This window comes from Acomys minous (assembly GCF_964271855.1).
Source record: "Acomys minous genome assembly, chromosome: 15".
Taxonomy (NCBI): domain Eukaryota; kingdom Metazoa; phylum Chordata; class Mammalia; order Rodentia; family Muridae; genus Acomys; species Acomys minous.
Window position 1 is genome coordinate 47,547,871 of NC_140497.1, and position 27,502 is coordinate 47,575,372.

The 27,502-nt window shown below is 43.5% G+C and overlaps 1 protein-coding gene across 1 annotated transcript in view; it reads left to right on the plus strand.

Annotated features, from left to right (window-relative positions):
- The window catches only part of LOC311584158 (uncharacterized protein), a gene marked incomplete at its 3' end in the record, with an annotated part of 35,647 nt that extends 8,385 nt beyond the window's left edge, over positions 1 to 27,262 (plus strand). The window contains exons 2-5 of the mRNA XM_084758277.1: positions 14,894 to 15,003; positions 24,220 to 24,338; positions 24,995 to 25,108; positions 27,023 to 27,262. Of these exons, the coding sequence (XP_084614403.1) occupies positions 14,894 to 15,003; positions 24,220 to 24,338; positions 24,995 to 25,108; positions 27,023 to 27,262 (583 nt within the window). The remainder of the gene's footprint in view (positions 1 to 14,893; positions 15,004 to 24,219; positions 24,339 to 24,994; positions 25,109 to 27,022) is intronic.
- Positions 27,263 to 27,502: the final 240 nt, after the last annotated feature.

Here is a 27,502-nt window from a genome sequence, read left to right on the forward strand (position 1 = left end):
GGAACACTCCTTCATTGCTGGTGGGAATGCAAACTAGTACAACCACTTTGGAAAGCTATCTGGCGCTTTTTCAGAAAAATGGGAATAGGGCTTCCTCAAGACCCAGCTATCCCACTCCTTGGAATATACCCAGAAAATGCTCTACCACACAACAGGGACATATGCTCAACCATGTTCATAGCAGCCTTATTCATAATAGCCAGAACATGGAAACAGCCTAAGTGTCCCTCAGTAGAAGAATGGATAAAGAAACTGTGGTACATTTACACTATGGAATACTATTCAGCTATTAAAAACAAGGAATTCCCAAAATTTGTGGACAAATGGATTGAACTAGAAATTATCATGAGTGAGTTCACCCAGAAGCAAAAAGAGACAAATGGTATATACTCACTTATATCGAGACACTAGCCCAAGGGGTAGGTCCCATGAAAGACTTTACTTACCAGAAAAGTGAGTCAGAGGGGAGGACATCCTATTGGGACTTTAGGTGAGAGAAGCATGGGAGAATGGGGAAATAGAAGGATCCAGAGGGTCTGGGAAACCTGCAAGAACGTTATGATGGGTGGATCTAGGTCCTGGGGTCCTTCCTGCTCAAACTATGGCACCAGCCAAGGAAAATATAGGCATTAAACTTCGAACCCCTACCCAGACCTAGCCGATGGACAGGACATTCTCCACTGTTAAGTGGTGAGTGAGGTCTGACTTTCATACAAACTCTGGGGCCCCATTTCTGACCACGTCCCCTTGATAGGGAGGCCTGGTGGCACTCAGAGGAAGGATAACAGGTCACCAAGAAGAGACTTGATACCCTATGAGCATACAGAGAGGGAGGAGGTCCCCCTCAGTCACAGACATAGGGGAGGGGAGTAGGGGGGAAGCAGGAGGGAGGGAGGAATGGGAGGATACAAGGGATGGGCTAACAATTGAGACGTAATATGAATAAATTAATAAAAACATAAACAAACAAAACGGAACAATTGAATGAGGACTTTGCAAGAACATCATTATTTTAACTTAAAATTATATTTGTATATAATTTGTCTGTGCATTTTGTTAGTTCAGCAATGATCAATGCTTGGACTAGACTCTTCTTCATTTTTCTAGCTAAATATTCGTGAAAATATTTTTGTTGTTTCTTGACTATTCATTTCTAAGTACAAAGGGAAGTTATACATTTATGTAACCTGTCTATTTCTTCCTTCCTTCCTGTCAGGCTACATTACTTTGATTGAGGTCCAATACCCATCAGAATTAAAACACTTTGGGGCTCAATGGCCGCATCTTGCTCATTTTCATGACAGCCTGTTTTTCAGCATGAGCTCCTATCTGTGTGAGAAAGCTTTAAAAATAATGAGTAGAGAGTCCAGTTAGACAGGAAAGTCTGGCTTTTCAGTTGTTTCTTGGTTGGACTGAGTTTAAAAACAAAACCAAACCCTTTATTTCACAGCAGTTATAGCCTCATAGAAAGTTGCAAAATTATGAGTTCCATGTGCTCTTTTCCTGTCTTCCTCCATTTGTGATATGACCAGTCAGTAGCACAATACAATAAGCCAGCCTATTGTCATAGGCTAGAGATGTGAACTAGACCAGAGACACTCAGTTGCAGTCATTTTTCTACATACTCATTTGTGCGTGTGTGTTTATATATAGTTCTGTGAGTCTTTTCTATGGTTTGTGGGGAACAACTTGTAGCCTTGGCAACAGTCTGGGTTGCTTGGCTGTTCCCATTGGATCACTTTAGCCAACAACTCAATTAAATAGCACTCATTCCCAGTAACAGGAGCTTCATTGGGTGGCGAGGGATGTCTAGTTGGGGCTCTGTTTTCCCCATTATTTGGCAGTTCCACTTAGATCTCCTTTATATATATAAAGAATACATATATTCTTTTTGTTGTTAAGGAAGGTTCTACTGTATTAGGTTTCCATATAACTCCCCAAATGGCCCTTAGTTTTAGCTGCCTCTCCCTACTTTCCCTCCCTTACTCATCTTTCCTCCCACTTCTCCTTTAATCTCTTCTGTTCTAGTCAACTCTCATCAATCCATAACTCTCTATTCTATTTCCCTTTCTCAGGGAGATCTCTCCCTCCTTACTAGTCTTTTTCTCTAAACATCTATACCTAACTTCTGTGGTTGTGTGGATTGTAGCGGGCTTATCAAATACTTAACAGCTAGCATCCACATACAAGTGAATGCATACCATATTTGTCTTTGTGGGTCTGGGTTACCTCATTCAGGATGATTTACTTCTACCTCTATCCATTTACCTGCAAATCTCCTTTTTCATGACTGAGTAATATCCCATTGTGTAAGTGTACTACATTGTCTCTATCCATTTATCCATTGGTGGACATCTAGGCGGATCCCAATATCTGGCTACTATGTATAGAGCAGCAATGACCATGGTGGAGCAAGTGTCTCGGTACTAGAATGAAGCATCCTTTCAGTATATGCCCAAGAGTGGGAAATTGAGTCTCACCTTCCTGAGGCACTGCCACACTGATTTCCATAGTGGCTGTACAAACTTGCACTCCCATCAGCGATGGAAGAGTGTTCCCCCTTCCCCACATCCTCGCCAGCATGAGCTATCACTTTTTTTTTTAAATTAATCTTAGCCATTCTGACAGGTGTATGATGGACCTCAGAGTCATTTTCCTGATGACTAAGAATGTTGAACATTTCTTTTAAGTGCTTCTCAGCCACTTGAGTTTCCTCTCTCGAGAGTTTTATTTAGATCTTATTCCATTTTAATTTTTTTCCTAATGTGCATGCTTTTTAGCTCTTTATATATTTTAGATACCTCTATTACCTGTGCAATTAGTAAAAATATTTACTCATCTTGTAGGCTGCTGTTTTGTCCTTTTGACAATGGCCTTTGCTTTACAGAAGCTGTTTGAGTTTTGTTCAGGAAGTCTTTTTCTGTGCCACTGAGTTCAAAGGCATTCTCCACTTTCTCATCTATCGATGTATCTGGCGTTATGGTCTTTGATCTACTTGGAGTTGAATTTTGTGCAGGGTGATAAGTATGGATCTATTTGCATTCTTCTTGACGCAGCTGTTTACATTGACTAGCACCGTTCATTGGAGATGCTGTCTTTTTTCCCAGTATGTATTTAAAAAAATCAGGTGTCCATAAGTGTGTGAATTTATGTCTGGGCTATCAGTTTGATTCCATGGATCAATATGTCTGTTTTTGTGACAATACCATGCTGCTTGTATTACTATAGCTTTGTGACACAATTTGAGATGGGGGTGATGATACCTCCAGCAGTTCTTTTAATATTCAGGATAGTTTTTATAATCTGGAGTTGGTTGTTTTTCTATCTAGAGCTGAAAATTGTCCTTTGAAGCTCTGGGAAGAATTGTATTGGACTATTGATAGGGATTGCATTGAATCTGTAGGTTACTTTTGGTGGGGTGGTCATTTTCACTATATTAATCTTACTTATTCAAGAGCATGGGTGATCTTTCCATCTTCTGATATCTTCTTCAACTTCTTTCTTCAATGTCTCAAAGTTTTTTATTATACAAGTCTTTTACTTGCTTGGTTAGTGTTAACTCCAATTTATTTATTTATTTGGTTTGGCTATTGTGAATGATGTTGTTTCTCGGATTTTTTTTCTCAATCCCTTTGTCATTTGTAGATGGGAAGGCTACAGATGTTTGTGTATTACTTTTGTATCCTGATATCTTGATGAAAATATTTATCGCCTGTAGAAGTTCCCTGATAGGATTTGTAGGGTCGCTTGTGTGATAAAACTATATCATCTGCAATAAAGGTAACTTTGACTTCTTTCTATTTGTATCCTCTTGATCTCTTTCAGTTGTCTTATTGCTCTAGCTAAGACTTCAAGTACTATTTTTGTTTGAGTATGGAGAAAGTGGACAACCTTATCTTGTTCCAAATTTTAATGGAATTTCTTTGACTTTCTGTTCATTTAAGGTTAATGTTTGCTATGAGCTTGCTGTAAATTTGTAAATACCTCTATTGTTGTGAGGTACGACCATTGTGTTCTTTTATCATGAAGAGGTGTTGGATTTTGTCAAAGGCCCTTTCTGAACCTACTGAGATGATCATGTGTTTTTTTTCTTTCAGTTTATTTATATGATATACTACATTTATTTGGTTTACATACATCGAACCATCCCTGCATCTTTGGGATGAAGTCTACTTGATCATGGTTGATTATCTTTTTGATATGTGAAACGAATCTTTGAATTCATATAATGTTGGTATTGGAGGTGGGCCACTGTAAGAATCAGATGAAGCCATAAAGCTGTGCCCCTCACATTAGCATTAAGGACCCTGAAAAGAAATCATGACCCATGGGGAAACTGAAAAAAAAAAAGAAAAGAAAAGAAAATATGACACTCATAGGTATGGTAGAGGAGGTTTATTGTATACATGAAGTATAAACAACCAGAAGCATCTGGAAGGGTCCAGGCTGAATTGGGCCCTGAGAAGAAGGGGAAGGGCAAGAGAAACAGAAAAAGGAGAGGGAACAAAGAAAGTACCTAGGGACCCAAAGACCAAGAGGTCAAAAGCACCAAGATACTGGTATCCAAAATGTCTGAGGTTATATAGGGACCAGAGCCTGGGGAAGGGAAGTCTAACCTAGTCCCTAGGGTGGAAAAATTGAAGGTATGGAGTGGGATGAGAAGAGCTGGGGAGCCAGGACTATGCAATATGTAGGGACTGGAGGGAGATTGTGGCCAGAGTCCACTTTGATGTTAAACAGGCACCTCAGTTAGCCGTTGGTGCTGAGTTTGAGACCTAGCAGAAAAGGCCTGCATGGGGAGTGGAGAATGAGCAGGTGCTAGGTCAAAACGTTCAGAGTCTGACCTCATGCTTTATTTTTCTTACATATGTAAGCACATTAAAACCTTGGGAAGAGGTTTCCACACGACAATTATCACAACAAAGCTTTAGGCATAGCTACATAGAAACTCGCTTGCAAAGTAGCAAAGCACCTGTGACCTTTACAATAAGAGTGAGTTCTGCTGACTGATAAGCAGAGTGCAGGGTAAGGGCCTAATAACGAGGAAGGATTTATATGAAGCATAAGGACAGATTCTATTGATGGAGGATGCACTTTACATGGGGCCTCTTTCACAAGGATGGGCTCTAGTCACTGAGAGAATAAGGACTTAAACAGTGCTCAATGCTCAGGATCATCGAGGATCCAGACGCCCGGCTCCACAGACGAGTAAACAGGTCACCAGGTCATTAGACAACATCCACCCAGTCTTCTGGGTGACAAGGCATCATTTCCTTCTCTTGAAGAAAATAGCTCCATGCACTGAACATGTTTGCTTCTTCCCTGCTGTGCCTTGAGCTGAAGCCTACCTTGCTGTCCTCTTGTCATTTCCTCTGTCATACGATGACATAAGAAACCCTTCACTAGGGGCTGGTTCTCTGACTTCCCAATCACGAGAACTTTGAGGCATTGACTTTTTATTTTACGAGCTACCCAGGCTGTGGAGTTCTGCTATAGCTGCTGAGAATCCTGTGAACGAATATGTAGAGCTTGGTGTTGGTGCTTCTCAGTTAACATGATGCCTAGAGAGCCACCTAATCTGTTTTGTATTCATAGTTAACATCATTTTTATTCTTTTTTCAATCACTGACTTGTATGTCCCAAAGTCTGAAGCCAAGGTTCATATAACCATTCACCCATGCTTTGCAGACACTTCAATTGCTATTGGGTTTTTACTATTACAAATAAAATTTACTATAAATATCCATGGGCATATTTATCTTGCATATGTATAAACATAAGTCTTAATTTCTTTGGGCTTAATTTCCCAAAGTAAATGACTATCATGGTGCACAGAAAGAACTGGTTTACTTTTATAGGAAGCTGCCAATATTCTCAAGTACACTATATTTTTACCATCTTTTAAACAGGATCTCATGCAGCTCAGACTGGTCTCTAGCTCTCCAGATATCCAAGGATGACCTTGATTTTTGATCTCCTCACCTCTACTTCCCAAGGGCTTGGATTCCAGGCATGCACCACCACAATGTGGTCTCCTAAGGAATATCAAACCTTTTTAGAATAGGTAAATGAACATCAAAATATAAGAAGCCACACAAAGGTCACACACAGCCTGGGCTGAGTGAGTGAACATAGATATTTGGCTTCTTTATAGTCTCCTGAGTATTTCAGAAGGGCTGACAATATTTGTGATATATTTCTCCAAGTCCTATAGCCAGCAGCCATGCATCAGTTAGCAATAGCCACACATGACAGAAAACCCAGCTGCAGTCATTTAAACCCATGGGGCTGTTTTCATCAGAGAAAAAGATGTCCTGACATCAGTGGATGCAGAGGTTCAAAGACGAGGGTTGCCACTACCCCAGGAATCACGTCCACATTCCTTCAGGAAGAACTGAGAAGTAGCATCCTTTATATAAGGAAGGAAGATGTTTTCCCGGGAGCAGGCAGTCCTCTGATTTCCCTATGTTTCCCAGAACACTGATTGTGGTCTTGCTAAGTTCTGGGTTATGATTTGAGGGTATCACTCAAAGGCTCACATGTTAGAGGTTTGGTCCTTAGTGGCACATGTTGAAGTGGAAGAATCACAAATTGGGGCCCAGTGGGAAGGTGGTCAGGTCATTGGAGAAGGCCCCCTCGCAGGGCTGACTGTAGTAATTATGGGACCCCAGAGTGTCTGCAAGAGCAGCTGTTGTTATACAGAAAGAATAAGGCTTGCCCCTGAATTGTTCTGGCTTCCTGCCTCACCATGTGGTCTTTTTCATTCTGTGCCACCGTGGAGTCACTTGCTGTATTAATTACTATTTCCCATTGCTGCGGAATAAAAAAAAACAAAAACAAAAAACAAAAAAACAAAATAAAAAACAAAACAAACAAAACAAAACAAAACAAAAAACCTGACAGATGGAACTCAAGGATAGAAGGGTTTAATTTTGGTCACAGTTTGAGTTGACACAGTTCATCAAGGCAGAGACAGCACAGTGGTGGGGCCATGAGACAGCTAGTCATAATTTGGCTGCGGTCAGGAAGCAAAGAGAGAGACAAATGCTGATGCTCAGCTGGTGCTCTCTCTCTCTCTCTCTCTCTCTCTCTCTCTCTCTCTCTCCCTCTCTCTCTCCTTCTCTCCCTCCCTCTCTCTCTCTCTCTCCCTCTCTCTCTCTCCCTCTCTCTCTCTCCCTCTCTCCCTCCCTCCCTCCCTCCCTCCCTCTCTTTCTCTCTCTCTCCAGAAAAGTAAAGAATTCCACTTCTTGCTATCTAGGGGTAAATATGATAGTGAGAGATTGTACTGGCCTATTTTCTGTGACTATAGCAAAACACCCAAGGGTGTTATAGAATGGTGAATGGTAAATGGTGAATGTGATCAGATTATGGCCTTAATTTTCACGTAAATTATATTACCGTAACTTTGGCAGCATTGTATCATAGCTGCAAGGGAGGCTGGGAACTATGGTCAGTATTCTAGAAAGTCACCCCATTAACCAGAGTGTCTAAGTATCAGAACAGGGTTACAGAATTGGGAAGTAAAAAACAGAACTTAACACAGTGTCTTCTAGTTTGAGCCAGAACAGAATGTTACAATTCAGGGAAGTAGTTCTCAGCCAGAAGCAACATTGTTCCCTGGGGTGGGGTGGGGGGGCATTTGATGATGCCAGGCTAATGCTGGCTGCCACTCCGTGATCATGTTCACAGAGTAGCATCCGGAAGGAAGATGCTGGTACGTATCCTACTCCGCAGAGTTCAAGCGCCCTGTAAAGACATTGTGGAGGCCAAACCATCCAGGGTACAGAGGCTGGCTGAGAAAGCCTGCTTCAGGGTCTGTCCCTGCAAAGCCTCATCTCGCCATGTGTGAATAACAAACATTCTTGTGGCTTTCATTTTGTACTTTCCTGGGAAAATACGCTCGTAGGTAAGATGTAGGTAATATGCCTGAACTTCCAGCAACACAGAACCAGAACTGTGTGGCACTGCGGCACAGCGGTCATTTGCTGTGGGTCATTTTCCCACAGAGGCTCGATGTGTAGCCACTTGCAGATAATTCCACAGTCTCTATCACTAAATTCCGTTCACTTACAAAAGGAGAGAAAGATTTTCTTCGCTGGATTTTCACAAGCTAGTTAATAATATATAATCTCTCACTAATGCACAGGAAAGGAAGAAAACTATTCAATTAAAGGCAAGTGCAATTTCGTATAATTAATAATAGTCTTCTTCAGAGGAAATAAAAATAATTTGTTTTTAGTAAGCAGGAACCCATAATTACTCAGTGAGAAGAAACACCCATCCAGTCATACATCATGCTTACTCTTAATGGCGGAGTGCTGTGCATCCCAGGCTGGGAGAAGCGTACGGTAAATCTTGCCACTCCTGGTTCTGATAATCTGCTGTAATGATAGATTAAAAATTCAGTTTGGCATTTTGGGATATAAATCTCTAATAACCAACCTCAGAGAAGGCAGCAAAGCCTCCAGAGATATTTCTAACGTGAGACGATGACACTTCTTAATAAACTCAGGATTACTGACGTAGCTTGTCACCCAGCCAGCCAGAAGAAACAGAAAGTGGCACGGTTGCTACAGTGACCACTGTGAAGTTGCGCTCTATAAATCTACCTAAGCCACTTCTGGAAGTTCTCCCCGGGGATGAAGATATACAGTGTGTCAGCCATGCATCACAGAAGCCTTTTCTTACTTAAGGATGTTATTTAGACACGAGATATTTTTCTTAGAGACAGAGACAAGCGTATTGTCCTTCGCGGCCTATTTTCTTGGGGGCAGAGCACGCTCCTTCTAGAAATTTCATAGAACTTTATTTGTGAGGTGTGTGTATGTGAATGTGCAGTGTGTGTGTGTATGTGTGTATGTGTGTGTGTGCATGTGTGTGTATGTGCAGTGTGTGTTTTGTGTACATGTAGGTATGTGTGTGTTTGTGTGTGTGATGTATGTATTTGTGTGTACATGTGTGGGTATGTATGTATGATGTGTGTACATGGTGTATTGTATGTAGTGTGTTTGTGTTATGTGTGTGATGTCAGTGTGGTATGTGTGTGTATTTGTGTGTGTATGTGCACTGTGTGCGTGTGTGTATGTGTGTGTGAGTGTGTGTGGTGTGTGGGCATGTGTTCACGTGTACATGTAGGCATGCAGGTGTCACCATGTAGCGTGTGAAAGTCAGAAGATAACTTGTAGGCATTGGTTCTCTCCTACCATGTGGGTCTCAGGAATGAAGCTCAGATCTTCTGGCTTGGTAGTAAGCAATGCAGTGGCCATCTTGCCAGCCTAATGGTCTCTGCTCTTAAAGCTCCATTCCACAGTAAATCACATATCCCCTTCTCAGTTTAATTTTTCTATCTACCATTGTATTCCTCATTACTGGTCTTTCCAAATCGTAAAGTATCTCAGGTAATTTTTTATTTTTTTAAAACTTTCCAGGCTGGTCTAAAACTGGTATAAATCCTATAGCCTAGGATTACATAGGAAGGCAGTCAGTGTCCCAGCTGAGCCGCATCCCTGCCCGTCCCATCTTATGCTTTATTTTTATATGATACTCGGTCCAGCTCACTACATAAATAACACATGCTCATTGACGTGTGTGTTTTAGCTTTATTTAGGAATGTGCCCGTGAACCATGCTCTTGGAGTCAGATTTACAAGCATTGTGAGACAACATGCAGTTATATGATTCTACTGTGGGATAGAAACAAGTTTCAATACAAACAAATAGAGAAGAAAATACCTGGATTTTATGAAACGGTAAGATATTGATACCTTGAAATAATACAATCATATCTGTCAGTAAGTACATAACATTTAACAGAGTCCAGGTGGAGTGTTATATTTATTGACAACGCAGGAACTGCTCATGTCCCTGTCTGTTGATTCCAGAAGCTTAGCCTTGGTACACAGACACGGGCCTTGGTGCTTGACCAACCTTACCATCTCCCAGCTGTGCATCCTTGAGCAAGCACCTTTATTCCCAGTTAAGCCTCTCTTGCCTTGTCAATGGGGATTCCAATAGCTCTTTTCAAGGCCACTGTCCGTCTTACTTTCAGTGAGCTATCCTGTAAAGTAGACAGCAGAGTCCTTAGGTGATAAGCAATAGCAGTCAGTCCTATGAGATGGGTGTGAGAAAAGCGCACACGGTAGGATGGCCACGGGCTCCTTACAGAATCCAGGAAGAGGTCAACAACCGCTTTTCAGAACTGGTGTTGTAGACACAGTCACCTCTGTGGGTGACTAAATGTATTTTCAACCACTCTGGCTTTACGGGGGATTTCTATTCCCAGGAGAAAGAGGTTTTTGTTCTTAAGTGACCTGGTTTATAAGGACTGGGAGATTGGGTTAAGTCTTTGGCAGCCTTACCAGCTCTGCAGGGAAAAAAAATGGGAAAAGTGTCAGGCAAAACAGAGATCTCCTACAAAGGTGCCTGGCGCTTTGTAACTGTCCTTCCCGTGGTTCACCCATTTGAACCCTGTTTTATATCTTGCAGTGTGTGTAACATTATGACTTCTAGCCAATGTAATGCATGCGTTACCCTTTTAAACTTTAAAAACCTCTTTTCTCTCTCCAAGTGTCTTGTGTATGTGTATAGTGTATCTATGCATTCCTGCATGTATGCATGCATGTACAGGTGCACATGCCTGTGTGCACACATGTGCAGAGGACAGGTGACCACTTCAGGTGCTGTGCTCAGCAGCTGTCCACTGTAATATATATATATCGTCTCACATTGTCCTGGAACTCCACAAATAGACTAGGCCAGCTAACTAGCAAGCATAGGAACCCGCCACCTCTGGCGTCCCAGTGCTCATACTGTAAATGCTCATCGCCATATCTCAATATTTTGTTATCAACTTGAGTCCTGGGGATCAAACTGAGATTCTCATACATACAAGGCAAGCACTTTATTGGCTGTGCTCTCTCACCAGCCCTCATCCAAGATACTTTCCATGATTCAATAGCAGTGTTGTCAACAGGCCTATGCCCTCCCTCTCTGTACTATATTCTATAAGAGGAATCAGCTTGCCTGACTTCTAAAGGCTTGCGGTTGGCCTCCTTTCTCAGCACCAGCCCTTCAACCACCTCCCTAGCCCTTCATTGCCAATGACGTTACCTCTGTGTCTACCTCAGCCATCTATTCCTAAACTGTCCTTGGAAATAACTGATCAAGATACCAATTCTCTCAACACAACCAACTTTCTAGACTTCTAGCTTGCTTTCTCGACTGTTTCCACTGAGCTTTTTGCCTCTCATGATGGTCTGGATTTGAAGTGTTCCACAAAAGGTCACATGTTTGACCTCTAGTCTCCAGCTGGTGGCGCTGTTCGGAAGGATTCTGGAACTTTTAGTGGGTGGCCGCTTGCTGGAGGAAGTATGTCACAGGGGGTAGATCTTAAGGTTTTACAGCCCTGCCCCACTTCTTGTTCTCTCTCTCTCTCTCTCTCTCTCTCTCTCTCTCTCTCTCTCTCTCTCTCTCTCTCTCTCTCTCTCTCTCTCTCTCTCTCTCCTTCCTGTCAGTAGATGGGACTGCTGGCCTCATGGACCTGCTGTCATGGCTTCCCCACAGTGATGGACTGTTGTTTTAGATGAAAATTCCAATCATTCTATTTTACCAGTAAAGACTCAGGAGCCAGATGCTGGGGTGAAAACCTGCTAGCTCAGAGAGGCAGAGAAAGCATCCAGCTGACTTCCTACTCAGCTCACATCCCCATGGAAAAGGCCCCCCAAAAGCTCACAAGCTCCACTGATAGACCAGGAGAAAAAGGCCAAAACACCCAAGGCCAAAAGCTTGCTAGCCCAAAAGGCCAAAGGCCAAGGAGCTGAGGAGCTAAAGAGCTAAAAGCTAAAAGCTAAAAGCCCAAGAGCTAAGAACTAAAGAGTTCCTACTCCTACACACTGTCCTAAATACGTTCCTGCTTTTTAATCCCTGTCAGCTGGTTTCTTGCTCCACCTCTTGACTGAGGGTTAACTTTATTAAATCCTGTGTGCAGAAAGCTCTTGGATTAAAAGTGTGTGGTAGGGCTCAATTACGCTAAACAAGAGACAGGTTTTTACAATTCGCAGTCTCAGGGATCACAATGGGATCAAATGCCCTACAATGGACTGTATTCCCCTGGACTGTTCTGTAGACCAGAATGAGCCCTTCTTCCTGTAAGAACCTCTGATCAGGTACTTTGTTTCACCAGTGTGTACAGTAATCAAGACACCGTCTCCCCCTGCTCTATTGTCTTCTCAACACAGTTTGAACTCAATGGTAACGTCGTTCAGGGCACCTCTTCAGCATCCGTCTTCCACACTAGGGTATAAACAAGCACGCGGGGAGCGCCTGATGTTCGCCCTGATTTTCCTGGCTCTGAACAAAGTGATGAGTACAAGCACCAAAACTCTTCCAATACCGCGTCTGTGGGCATCAGTGAGCCATCCCGAAACATTCCATTGCTGCCCTCTAGAAACGGAGCAGATGGAGATCTTTTCATGGTGCTCATGATGTAGATAATTCAATAGATTTTTTTTTTCTCAGCTTTGTTTCCTCTCCAATCAAGCACTTTGACTGGCTCCACATAGACTCTAGTTGATCTTCCAGTTTAGCAAAGAAGTTCAAATGCAATATAAAGAATACAAAAACCTTGAAAATATCCGATCATATATCATTTTAGATGTAGATTTCTTCTCATGTATGTGGATTCATATCTGCTATATATTTTTACCGGAGGGGTTCTTTGAGAAGGGGGTCTTTCTATGTCGCATGGGCTGGTTACTGTATTACGTAGTAAAATTAAAGTTGTCCGTATTTTATGGTGCCTCACCATAAAATTCCCTCATCTTTCAGGTGCTGTCTTGCTATTTCTGTTAGTCTGTAGAGTGTTTGCATGTCTGTGTTGTAAATAAGAGCTATGAGGCACCCTGTGGAGATTCAACATCCAGTGCACACTGTTCCAGTGAATGTCCACTTCTGTTTGCTTCAAGACTTCATCCGCAGTGTCACTGCATCTCCCATAAGCACACGCACATGCAGACTGGGGCTAGAAAGGGAAATAAAGACATGATTCATCCTAGCAGGGCAACCTGCTTCGTCATGTTCTTCTCCGAACTGGAACTCGAGAAACATAATGAAGAATAACTCTTTGCAAAGAAAGAAACCTAACGTGGGTGGAACCTTGGGTTTCAAGGGAAACAAACCAATATAAATTTATCAATCATATTTCTGTTTTCTAACTTGCTTTAAATCAATGATAATGTGACTTATACTTCTCATCTGAGACACAAGAAGTAATAGATAACAGAGGAAATAATGAACTGATAGAAAATCACTTCCTTAAATACAGCAAGTGTCAGTATGATGGCTAGACTTCAGTCCTACCCAAGTCACCCGAGGATTCCCAGGGAAAAAGGGGGGCTGTGGCCTACTGAATGGGAGCCCATAGCATCCTGCTATGTGTTTTCCTACAGGACCATCACATTTGTGCCTCTGAATGACTGAGTCAACGTCATCTTCCCTGTTTCCCTAAGAAACAAAATTTAATGTAGAAAACTTAATAACTTGTCTAAATTTAAGTGTACAGCCAGGATTCAGACTCAGGTTGTTAGCCTGAATCCAGAGTTAAGTCATGCTTATGTGGCAGTGTCATATAGGGCTATAAAATCTTGTCTAAAATATTTACACCGAGTCTATATTTTTAATGAAAAAAATTTATATTCCCATTTGTTACCCTCTAAGAAAGTTTCTGCTTGCTCTTCAGCAGAAAGAGAAAGAATGCTTTTATTGATCATCTAGTTTATCGTTTATTTCAAATTCCTGTGGTCTAGGAGTTAGTCTAATGCACCAAGTAAATTAAATTTTTGTGTAATTGTTTGTTGGAGTCAGGATCTCCTGTAGTCCAGGCTAGCCTTGAATTTGCCGTGTAACCAAAGGATGGCCTTGAAATCCTGACCCTCCTCTTCTACCTCTCAGGAGCCAGGATCACACATGTGGACCACTGTGCATGCTTTCAGCATGCTCCTTAAAAGAGAGAATGAATCTCAACGTGCTGTTCTCTACTTATTCGTTACATATATCCACATATATGTTCTCTCCTCAATTCGCCAACTTGAGCACATGATGAGTTTAGTTTCCCAGAGGGAACTGATGCTTATTTCTTATAAAATAGATACCTTTTCCCTTTTATTTTTGGTATGTATGTGTTCATATGTGTGCATACATGTGCATACACATACATGGAGGCCAGAGGTGTCACATATTGGGTATCTTCTTCAAACAGTCTCTGTCATATTTTTAAAAGAGAAATTCTTATCTACCTACATACATGAATGTATGTATGTATATGTATGTATCTATCTGTCTGTCTGTCTGTCTGTCTGAGACGTGGCTTCTCTGTATGTAGCCCTGGCTGTCCTGGAACTTACTTTGTTGACCAGGTTGGCCTTGAACTCACAAAGACCCACCTTCCTCTGCCTTGCAAATGCTGGGATTAAAGGTGTGCATCACCACCATGGCCTTCATCATATATATTTTTTGACACAAGTTCTCTGACTGAACCTGTAGCTCGTTAATTCAGCAAGACTAGCTGGCGAGCATGCCCCAGGCATCCTCCAGCCGCTGTCTCAGCTGCCCCACCACTGAGATTTCAGATGAGTGTCCAACCTCAGGTCCTCATGTTTGAGCACCAAATGCTTTACTGACTGAATCTTCTCCCAAACACTGATTTCACTTTGCAAAAGCTCGTCTTCGGTACCCTCCACCTGACACTAACATCTCTTTTTCTGTTTTGGTAGATGTTTATGCTGTGTGCTGGTTCTGGGACCACCACTCATTGCTTAGAACAGAACAGATACCAAGGAGCTTAGGGACTTTCAAATGAGATACATCTTGCATTTAAGACATGAGCTTGTTTTGAACAGAATATCTCTGGGCCGAGGAATTGATATGGGCACTCACGCGACCTGCTGTGACCACCACCTCGCATCTCCTCAGGAACTGACCTCCACTCTGGACCTCGGTGGCCATCAAGGTGAGTGCTATTTTAAATCTTTGAGTACCTGACTCACACAGCAGCTCCTCAGGACCTGTACTCAGTGGGGGAGCTAAATCGCCAACAGGTAGATGCTCAGTTAAATTCTCTGTCTTGAGCAAAGCTATCAGAGTTGGACCCTCAAGAAGTGAACCTCAAAGGCACAAGGGTAGCCCCTTCGATCATATGCATAAAACAAAGGAATTGGGGTTGCAGGAAGGAGAAATTTGGGGGCAGAGTAGAAAAGGAGGCCCAAGTGGCTTTGGTGAAAAGGGGGCAAGAGGGATGTGAGGATTTGTTTCTCAAGGGTAGCCAATTGCTGGCTCCAGTTCCCACAGGGGTCCCACTTACTTCCTTTCAGTGACATCCTGTGTAACAAATACCCTGCTCTCCAAATTGCTTTAGTGTGCTTCTCTTCCACAACCAAAATATCTTGACTACAGTTGTATCTGCCTGATGGCTCTTTGCAGATTTGGGTTTGTGGGTATGTGGTATGCTAGGGGTTGGTCTCTGGTGCACGGTGTATTCAGATGCTGATTTCTATGGCCCCAAGATCTGGTTGCAGGCCAGACATGGGCACTGTCATGATTATTGATCAATGTTGCTTAGAACACAGCACTCCAAAAATCTCTGATCGGTTAATAAAGAAGCCGAGCAGCCGATAGTTGGGTGAGAGAGATGGGGAGTCTGGACTTCCGTTCCCAGTCGATGAGTCTCAGGTCTGGACCACAAAGTAGAGGGTGGAGAAGGAAGAAGAGAAAGAGAAAGGTCATGGCCATGAAGGGCTGCCATGGAGACTCACCTGCTCGAGTGGAAGCAGCCCAGGAAGGGACCAAGATGGCAAGCATTTCAGAGCTCTTGGCTGGAAAATAGCCAGCCTAGCACAGAGCAGTAGAATAGATGCATGCCTGCCCAGCTATAGTGCTCCAATGCCTCTTGAAGAAATCTAATAGGTCTATGTCAATTATTTTAGGGCAAGAGTGGGTGATTAGAAAAGACCCCTATATTACACTTTATTTCTATACTGGTAGACTTAGACTTTCAGAGTCCCTGGAACGACCAGAGAAATAATTTGCCGTGATCTACTCTAGAACAGGACCCAAGACACATTTCTTTTTTCCCAGCTGAAAGAGCAGGCTCCCTAGCTAGACTGGGAAGAAATTGAGTTTTTGTCACTCATTAGTCCTGTGATCTGGGGCTGGCTTACATCTCTTCTTTGATTTCTCTGTTTTCAAGCACAACAGTAGCAATATTATTCTAGGGCATAGTTTGTTGTGAGGATTAAACACGAGCTAACAGGGTGACTGATACATAGGACTTGAGTGAGTATCCAAGGAACGTTAGCTGTTAAGCCAGCAAGGCCTTGCTTTTGCCTACAGACAGCCGAGCTCTGTGCCACAATCACTCCTCACCCAAACATATGTGTATAAATACATGAACTGTGATAACACACATATGTCTGTAATATAATATAATATTGCATACTTGCAATAAGATATGATCTCGTCCCACACCAGAACATCTGGTCATGGGTGCTAGATGAAAATTCAGTTGGCTTACCATCTCTTTGGCTTAACCCTTGGCTCCCTGTTACATCACCACTCCCTTTTGTGCTTTGTGCTGCTTCCGTATTTACTCTGAACAAATTTCAGAGTCCCCTCTTAACGTCTGTGTCTCTGTGAAAGGGTAAGAGAGAGAGAGACTGGTGAGTCAGGGTGTCCCAGAGAGCCAACAAGTGAAGGGGGTGGTCCCTGGTCTTCGTAGTTTTGCTCAGGAACAGAACCCATGGACACATTTCTTTCCCCAGCTGAATGGATCAGCAAGGGTGGAGTGACAGTATCAAACTTCGAATGCTTGAATGTGCAACCGTCCTGCCCTGGTCTCCAGGGTTTGGAGATTACGGGCCTGAGCCACCGTGCTTTGCCTAAGCAGTATTGTTCCCTGCCCCCAGCCCCAGTTTGCCCGTGGCAAGGAAAAACTGGGCAGTCACATTGCATTATGTGCTCCAGATGTCATATGAAAACAACCAGGCTGGGTGGCTTAAAGGACTGAGATTTGTGTTGTCACAGTTCGAGAGAGGCTGGAAGTTTAGATCAAGGTGTCATCTGTGTCCGTTTCCTGGGGAGGCCTTTCTTCCTGGCTTGCAGACAGCTGCTGTCCCTGTGTCCTCACATGGCCTTTCCTTCTCATGCACCCAGGGAGAGAGGCAGGGGAGGGGACAAGAGGAGCAGCAGGGGAGAGCACGTCTGCAAGAGAGAGCATGCCCGCCCCTACATGTCCCTTAACCCTTCTGACAGGAATGCAGCCCTATTGGACCAGGGGCTTATCTTATGACATGCCTGGGGAGACACAAATGGAAGATTTATTTACCCCAAAGAGGGAAGGAGTCAACAGACCATGGAAAGATCCAGTTAAGTCCAACCTTGTGAATCAATGACTCAATTTGGATCGCTTCCAGGAGCAAAGGTGACTCACAGGCAGGTGCACCACCAAAAAGTCCCACTCCACCCTACACACCCTCACCCTCCACCCCTCGGTCTTTTTTTTTTTTTCTTGAAGTGTTATGAAATGTTTTCAGACAGGAAGGAAGGCATTGGAAACCCAGAGGGCGGTCTCCTAAAGATCTGCAGCCCCTTCCCCAAGAGGAAAGGTGAACTGCCCCATTGATGTGACTACAGACCTAGCTGTTTGGTTCGTTGCTATGACTTCCTGTATGTTGTCGGAGTTTCTCTGCTTCAGTATTGCACCGGCCATGTCAGGAGGCCTGGAGGAAACAGCTATACTCCCGGCTCCCACTTTCTTTCTTTTTTTTTTTAAAGATTTATTTATTTATTATGTATACAGTGTTCTGTCTGCATGTACAGAGGGCACCAAATCTCATTACAGATGGTTGTGAGCCACCATGTGGTTGCTGGGAATTGAACTCAGGACCTTTGGAAGAGCAGCCGGTGCTCTTATCCTCTGAGCCATCTCTCCAGCCCCCACTTCCCTTCTTTTAAATCAAGCCCCAATCTCAATATCTAGACATCTAGAGACTTATTTTGCTTACATTTTTGCATCGAGTCTGTATCAGTCACTTTTCTCATACTCTGATAGACACCATGACCAAAAGTAACTTGGGGAAGAAAGGGTTTATTTTGTCTCCTAGTCTACTGTCCACTCCTGAGGGACTGCCAAGGCAGGAGCACAACCAAGGAGGAACTTTAAGGAGAAATCATAGAAGGACTCAGCTTTTTTGGGGGGGGTGTCTATATTTTCTTTTTAAAAATATATTTTATTAATTTATTCATATGACATCTCAATTGTTATCCCATCCCTTGTATCCTCTCATTCCTCCCTCCCTCCTGCTTACCCACTACTCCCCTCCCCTATGACTGTGACTGAAGGGGACCTCCTCCCCTTGGATATGCTCATCAGGTATCAAGTCTCTTCTTGGTTGCCTGCTATCCTTCCTCTGAGTGCCACCAGGCCTCCCCATCCAGGGTACGTGGTCAAATATGGGGCACCAGAGTTCGTGTGAATGTCAGACCCGACTCTCCACTCAATTGTGGAGAATGTCCTGTCCATTGGCTAGATCTGGGTAGGGGCTCGAAGTTAACTGCATATATTGGAAGGACTCAGCTTTGGCTGGCTTGTTCCCAGCCTCACCTTCAACTACCTTTCTTTTTACAGTCCAGGTCCACTGCTGTAGGGTGTGTGTGTGTGTGTGTGTGTGTGTGTGTGTGTGTGTGTGTGTGTGTGTAGGTACACAGACTATAATAGGCTGGGCCTTCTCACATCAATCAACAACAATCAAGAGCGCACCCCCCACAGACATGCCTGCAGGCCAGGCTCCTCGAGGCCATTCTTCCCCCACCCCACCCCAACCCCATCCCCGTTGGTTTTGACCAGTGTTCTATCACTGCAACAGAGAAGCAAGGTAGAGCAGGGTCCAAGTTTTCTAGTCTGCATGACTGTGTAGCTCAAAACCAAGGTGAGGGCTGGGTATCCAAAAGACAGATAAGGGACCCATGACAGTCATGGTGAAATCCCCACTGTCACACAGAGGCCATCTAGAAATGCAGAAGCCACTAAACTGCAGACCTGTCTCACCGGTTAAACCTTGTTGTATTGACTCTGGCTTTTCTCCGGTGAGCCTTCAAGAATACGCAGAGCCTGGGCATGCCCAAGGCTGTCATCCAGAGGTCACCACAGTGGTGCTATGTCCTAAGAGCTACACCAGAGTCTTGGATATAACCTGTTTGTCAGAGCTCCTGCTGAGTCACAGGGACTCACTGTGGTCTCGGATGCACAGTGGGTGAGTTAAGAACTATCTGGAACTGCAACAGAAAAGACAGATCTGGGGAGGACACAGGGAAACAGAGGAAGGGAGGTGGTCAGAGGGCTGGCCAACTTCAGAACAAATCTCAGGAACATTGAGTTTTCTTATGCATGGCTTGGCAGAGACGCCACACTTGGACAATCAGAAGCACACAGAGCTACCTTCAAAGCATTGAAAACAGTTGGGTGGGTGACGAAAAGTTCTAGAACATGACAGGCACTGTATTTTCCTCACAGACTTTCCTGAGAGATCTCGTCTAGGAAGCAAACACAGCAGCTTATTCCAGGGAGTGTGTAGGGTTGAGCTGGTGAAGTGTTCTTGTGTGTGCAAGTGGGAGGATTTGCTTATAATTGCCATCGCCACCACAAAAGCCTGGTGTGGTGGCCTGCACTTGTGATCCCAGTGCTGAGGGGAGCAAGTCAGGCCAGCCTAGTTGAATTAGTTTCAGTTTGAGAGAGCCTGTCTCAAAAAAACTAAGATGGAGAGTTCCTGAGTCACCAGCACGTATGACTGATGTCTGCCAGAACACACACACAGAGACACAAGCACAGACATACACAGACACAGAGACACACACGCAGACACACACAGATACTCAGACACACAACATAGACACACAGACACTTACACCACAGAGACATATGCACACACACACATATACCCACACCCAGACATACACAGGGAGAGAGAGACACACATACACACACACACACACACACACACACACACACACACACACACACTCATATGTACATGTGCGCACTTCACAGTGAATTTTTAAAATTTTTTTAGAATTTTCATTTATATGCAGTGCCTGAGTATATGTGATCATTTTAACTTGTATGTAGGTGTCCACAGAGGCCAGAAGATGGTGTCAGACACATGCACACACTCACAGACACACTCACACACACGGACACACACGCACTCACATACACCAATGCACCACATACACACCCATACACACACACAGAGGCACTCACATTCACACGCAACTCATACACACAGACACACATGCACTCACAGACACACACCCACACATACCCATCACACACTTATGGATACACACACAGACACACACACACAGACACACAGACACATATCCCTCATACACAGCGGTGCGCTCTCTCTCTCTCTCTCTCTCTCTCTCTCTCTCTCTCTCTCTCTCACACACACACACACACACACACACACACACACACACAGGGATTCCAGATCCCACTAGAACTGAAGTTACAGAAGAATGTAGGTTCTAGGGACCAAAACCAGGTCCTCTACAAAGCAACAAGCGCTCTTAACCATAGGGCTCTCTCTCTCTCCAGGCCCAAAGGGAAGTTTTCAATTAGCATTTTATTCTTTGTGTACAGATGACCTTGTCTGATGATTAACATAATACTATGATTTGAATCTAATGTCCCCCCACATGTTTCAGGCTTTAATGATTTCTGCCTAGCGGGTGAAACCATTTTTGAGAGCCAGTGGTGCTTGCCGGGCTGAAGTGGGTGACAGAAGGCCAGCCTTTAGAGGTCACAGTCTGGTCCCTTGGTTCTAACGTCTCCGCTAGCTGTCTGGGAGACATGAACTGATCTGGCTGCCCTGCTTTCCTCACCATTGAGGGCTGAAACCCCCTAAAACCGTGAGCCAAAACAAATCGTTTCATCCTCAAGCTGTTTCTACAAGGTATTTTGTCAAAGCAAGGAGAAGTTAGCATAGGGCATAAATCAGAGTTGCTGCTCTTTGTCGTGTGTTTTTACTGGTGATTTATTTCTATGAACATTATGTCTTCAAAGAAAATGCTCTGACCTAAGCCCCAAGTTATGCCCTAACAGGCTGTGCTTCCTTTTAGGCCCTCCCACCTTTATAATTAAATAGTAATTGTGTGATTGTTTTGGGTCTGTCTTCCCTGCCAAATTATTTTCCCAATGAAAATAACAGGCAGGTTCATTTCAATCATAACACTATCTTGCCTATAGCAATAAATTCTTTTTGAATGAGCTATTTCATTCACTCACTCGTTCATCCGTTAATGGTATTCACAGACCCTGGGAAGTATGCTCCACTTGGGAAAACAAACACGAGTGGAGTGTTTGCATTCAAAGATTTTGCAACTTAGTGCAGAAAATTGTTTATTGTCTTAGGTAAAAGTTCCCTTTGAGAACCCAGTGAAACAGCTTACTTTGTTCCCCGAAATACTCACTTCAAATGTTCACCAGACTTTGTATTCAGCTTACCAGGCCCCCTTTCCAGGAAAGGCACTCAGAGTCCCCTTAGAACTCACCAGAATCCAAAGTCAAGGTCTTTTCACAAAACAGACTTGCAGACATGTCCAAAAGTCAGGAGAGAGATTTGTCCAAAAGTGGATCGCTATCCTCTCCCGTTGGGGAGAACTTCGTATTAGTTACTTTCCATGTCTCTGTGATTAAAAAAAAAAATGTGACAGAAAAAGCCAAAGAGAGGGGTGGTGCATAGTTTCATGGCTATGAAGAGTGACAGCTCATCACCTCAGGGAGACCAAACAGAAGATCCTGGCCCGTGGTGGGAGTGCAAAGTAGTGGGTCTTCTCAGCATGGTGCTCATGATGCAAAGAGAAAGCTGGTCTGGTCCAAAACTAGAGGTGGGCGTGACCTTCCAGTCTTAGTGATTCACTTCCTCCAACTGAGTCCAGGCCATCTCCAAGGTTCTACAACCTTCCCAAAACACGGGTACCAGCTGGGAGGCGAGATGCACAAACCATAGGCCTGGAAGGGAACGTTTCAGTCTCAAACATAACAGTGTCCGCGGCAAAAAAAAAAAAAAAAAAAAAATGTGTTGAGTCATGCCTTGGATGATAAATTGGGTGTTACTAGGGAAAAGAGGCAGCATTAGAAATTGAGATGACAGTGTTTGCCAAAGCATGGCTGTGTGAAATAAGTTGTTATTACAGAGAATGCCAAGTGCCTTGTGAAGTTGCGGGTGGGACTGGAGAGAGGCTGTGTGATCGTGTGGGAGGGGGTGCAGGCAGGCTGGAGGACCGCGTGCGGGTGGGTCACTCATCGGGAGCCATTTCGGGGTTTTTAATTCAGGGCCGGTAGGATTGGCTTTGCAATTTAGACAGCGCCCTCTGGTGGACAGAGGTTTGGGTGCCGGGGAGTAAGGCAGGTTATAGCAGGCAGGAGAGTCAGCATCACTTTGCGACTCCGTGTGGGGTAAGTAAGAGATGGCAAGAATAAACTCCAGAGTTGCCTTCGGCAACTACTAATCTTCATGCCTCTTGAACATGAATAGTAGTTTAGCAAAATGAAACTTCTCAAGGGTCACCCCACATACACCAAAACGGAGGAACTTATGTGAATGGTGAGAGGGCATTTGCTGTATGACTCGGACAAGAAAATCGAACTTGTGTTGTGGTCACAAATATACCAACGCAGAGGCAGCTGTCTAGTTTCCCTTCTGGAAATAGGAACACGGATTGTACTGGGATGTCAGGTTGTCCATGCAGTGTGGGCCAAGGAGATTGCAACCATTTCCCAAAGGCTTCTGGGAGACTGTATATCTGGCAGCAAAGGGATTGGTATTGAGCAGATTTTACCAATTGGCGTGAACTCAGAATTGTGAATTCCTTTTTTTTTTTTTTAAATATTTTTTATTCCCAAGACAGGGTAGACAAAGTTTTACTGTGTAGCCCTGGCCGTCCTGGAATTCACTTAGACCTCGAATTCAGAGATCTGTCTGCCTCTGTCTCCCTTGTGCTGGAACTTTCTTTCTTTCTTTCTTTCTTTCTTTCTTTCTTTCTTCTTTCTTTCTTTCTGTTTTTTTAAGCACTGAGAACATCTAAGTGTGAATTATTGTAAATAGAATTTCTTGCCTGGGGTGGGGCCACATGTATGTAATCTCAGCACTCAGGAGGCTGACTGGAGTATTTTGAGTTTACAGCCAGCCTAGGCTACATAGTGAAAGCCTGTTTCAAGAAATGGACAAGAGCCAGGATGGCAGCATACACCTGAGTATCCAGTACTTTAGAGGCTGAGAGAGGAAGGTTAAGAATTCCTGGCTCTCCTTAGTTACATAGCACATTTGAGGATAGCCTGGGCTACACGGGACCCTATCTCACCGCCACAATCCCAGACACAGTTTCCACTTGGGATCTCTGGCTTTATAAATCTTCGCTTATGGTAAGAAATGTGCATAAAAGTACAACCCACTCACAATCATTTGTAACTTCAAATTTCATGTACTAAGTTGACAGGCTTTCAATTAAAAACATTTTCATAACAATTCTACTGGAGCAATTCACAACCCCACACAACTTACATACTTAAAATGTATGCTTTCAGGGAATTCTCAAGTACTCTGAAAATTAAATTTTTGGGAGGCAATGAAACTGTATTTACTTTGTAACCAGAAAAATAATATGAAGATTATTCTAAAAGTCTATACAAGGAATTTTCTCTTTTCACTATCAGGGCCAAAAAGAAAATATATCCTCTGTGGGTTTAGATGAAAGAAAAGTATAGAATATGATGAAAATCATACCAGGAAAGTGCCACGCGCACTGAGCCGGAACGTGAGTTCCCATGACGGTTTTCTCCTTTGTCCTGCTGGGTAGGGGAGACCCAGTTTAATTTACAGGCCCTGATTTTGCTACCAGGAGATTGGGGGGAAACTCCCCACTCAGTAATCCTTTCAGCTAAAGGCTGACAGGTTGTGATGGGGGGACTTCTTACCCAGGGTCCTAGTGATATTTATTGTATTAAGAGAGAAAAAATAAATAATAGCCTTGGGGTTTAAACTGACGCATGTGTTGATGGGAAAGCTCAGTCTCTCCATCTCCCGTGTACGCACTGGGAGAAAGGTGGAAGGTTTTGAGAATGCCCGGTGTCACCCCACATCTCATGTTGATTTTTTTTTAACAACAGGAGGCACAGCTCTAACAACATATGCTTCCGTTAAAATAACTGCATGGAAAAGTATCACCCCGACACTTCGCTATAAAGTGGACCGAATTGTTCAGAACGACTGGACGTCCCTGTTTTGGGTAAGATACCAGATGCCAAGAATATGACGACTGCTCTTGGGTGGTTTGGCCAACAAGTTTTTTTTTTTTCCTTTCCAAGATCGCATGTGGGTGTATGACAGGAGGGGCGCCTTAAATTGGGCACGACACACTCTGCCATCACCTATGAACTGATTTCGCTTTTGAGTGAGGGTCTCCCTTTGTAGTCCAGGCAGACCCTCCCAACTCATGATTCTCTTGCCTCCGTCTCTCTAGTGCTGGGATCACAGGCTCCAATAATCCTGGCTTATCACAATGACTCTTCAATTCCTGACTTCTCACTAGAATGCTTGCATATGGCTTTAAAGCTTGCCACAGGCCGGCTCATGCCACTTTCCCTGTAACCAGCCTTCATTCCTCACCATTCAGGTCACACAATGACCTATTCTTTTTATTTATTTTTTAAAAAATTTTTTTACAATGACCTATTCTTGTCTCTGAATGTTGGGTTTATGCTGTTGAATTTCCTACTGCATTTGCTTTTAATATACCATGTCATGCAGTAGACATACTTTTACAGTCTTCTTTCTCCTCATAAAGGGCACTGTTTAGCATCATGTGTCCTTTGAGAGGATCCTTGAGGAGGAAATATTACTCTGACTAATTTGCTAGCCAGCAGCCATGCCTGTTTTTCACAGAAATTACGACACGAGTTGGAGCTATGGCTCCGTTGCCACATCCTGCCGGCAGGCATCAGTCCTTGGAGTGAGTCTCCAGTACTACACATATGCAATACAAAGAAATCGCTCCGTGTAAGTGGGTATATTTCCATTATTTTGTGGCTACTAGGAAACTCAGAGTAACACATATGTCTGTTTAGTGCTGACTAGTATTGGATATTTTCTTCAGTGCTGGTCTTCCACTGAACTACATCTTTAGCCTTGAAAAGTTTCTAATTTTATGACTTTACTTGTGTAGACTTTTCTGGCCTTACTTTACTGTCCTGACCTTTGGGAAGAAGGGGCAATTGAAGATGGTGATGATGATGATGATGATGATGATGATGATGATGATGACTACTGATCTTTTTATAGTACTGGAGATGGAATCTAGACCCTCGCTTCTGCTGATCTTAAAACTGTTTATTCATCATGTTCATGAAGTGTATGTCTAGGGATGCCTGTGTCATGGTGTGCTTGTGGAGGGCAGAGCACAACCTTGTGGAGTTGGTTCTCTGCTTCCGTCTTTGTGTGGGCAGGCCAGGTTAGCAGGCGGACACAGCAAACACCTTTTACCCTCTGAGCCACCATGTTGGCCTTCCTCCTGTCATCTTTTAGTATTTTGTTCAATCCATGTGTAATAAATCACCTAGGCTGTTCTTGAACTCATTCTGTAGTCAGGGTAGGCTTTGCAGTTTTCAAACCTCATGCCTCAGCTCTCCAGGGTCTTTAGGGGTTATAGGCTTTCATTGCCAACTCTTGATCATTTTTGCCTCTTAAAGCAATCAATTCCATATCCTACATAGAGGGATAATACTCCTTCTAGAAGTCATAGGATAACAAGTAAAGCAAACAACCAAAACCAAAACAAAACACAGTGCCAAGTGTGAGATATGTCCCCTAAAGTTGTTGATCAAGGGAGCCTGGAGACCATTAAGGCAGCACAGCCTGTTGCCACTGCTCTTGGTTACCCATCAGAAGGTAATAGGAAGACCTTACCGCTTAAGACAGCACACCCTTTGGCCATAGGACTTGGAGAAATCAAACTGGCACTGACCAGGAAGCTTCTTCCTTGTTGGTTAGCTTTCATAGTATGAAAGGGTGCTGTGTAGGCTGCTTGAAGGGTAAAGCTATCAGTAGCCTTGATGTGAACTTGGAAAATTGTAATAAGGACTGTCCTGGCAGGAACATGCCCATGGGTGCAATAGTGGCGTGAATGTTTTGAGGCTAACCAACACTTTTCTTACAGCATTTAAGGCCCCACCCACTGGAGACAACCCGTAACTGGAATACATATGTCATATGTCATATATAATATATAATATAAATATTTTAGGGAAATACTCGTATGCATATATGAAGTTGGGAAGGGAATGTATGTGGGCCTTTGGGAGGATTGGGAGGGGAGAGATTGGGAGTGAATGACAATATTGTATGTGGGGATGAAATTCTGAAAAGAAGGGATACACACACACACACACACACACACACACACACACACATATAACAAACCTGGTGAATTAGGGCATGACTGAAATCTAGCACTTACTTTGCTTAGGCAAGATTACCATGAGTTTGAAGCCAGCCTGCACTACGTGACAAGACCTTATTTCAAAAAGAACACAGTAAAACAGAATACTTGAAAAACACCTCATGTCTTCTTCAGCCATTTTAAATCTTTTTTTTTTATTTAGGTGGGAAAAAACCCCCAAAACTTTAAAATTAATGCTAAATTTCTTTCTTTCTTTCGAGGGGAAGCAAAGAGCAAATTTTTTTTTGGTGAAGGCAAACATTATCCAAAGGAGACCAGATGAGCAAGGTGCTGTGATAAGGGAGCCTCTCGGGCCACACAGAAATCTCACAGTGGGCAGGGCACAGCCTTGGGATGTGAAATGTCCTCAGCCGTTCAGCACCAGCCAGACAAACTCCTCATAATTAATACAACCATTGCTGTCTTCATGGCCCGCCACCAGCCTCTCTATTTCCTCTTCTGTCCTTCTCACCCAGCGTGACAAGGACGTGGCAGATTTCAGCACCCATGACGGTTCCATTTCCTTCCTTGTAAAACATACGAAGGCCTTCGACATAATCTTCCTAAGTTCCCCGGTCCTTGTTCTTTCAAAGCCATTTTTCTTCCTGTCTTCAACCCAACACTCAGACCCAGCTTTGCCAGCTTTCCACGCCTTCACGGCTCACTGGCCTTTTCGTTTTGCTTCTTGTGTCTACACGACTTTGTACTTTGACTAAACAGTTTAACCCACTAGTGTTTTGTGTGAATTAGGCTTGTTGCCCCAAGCTGTGTATTTTTTTTTAAGCTATAGGGAGCATGATTTGTATTTTTTGAATCTAGCACACTAATATTCTGTCAAGAAGTGTCCTCTTTACAATAGAATGTTAACAAATTATGCCTTTTATTTCTTCTTCTTCTCCTTCTTCTTCTTCTCCTTCTCCTTCTCCTTCTCCTTCTCCTTCTCCTTCTCCTTCTCC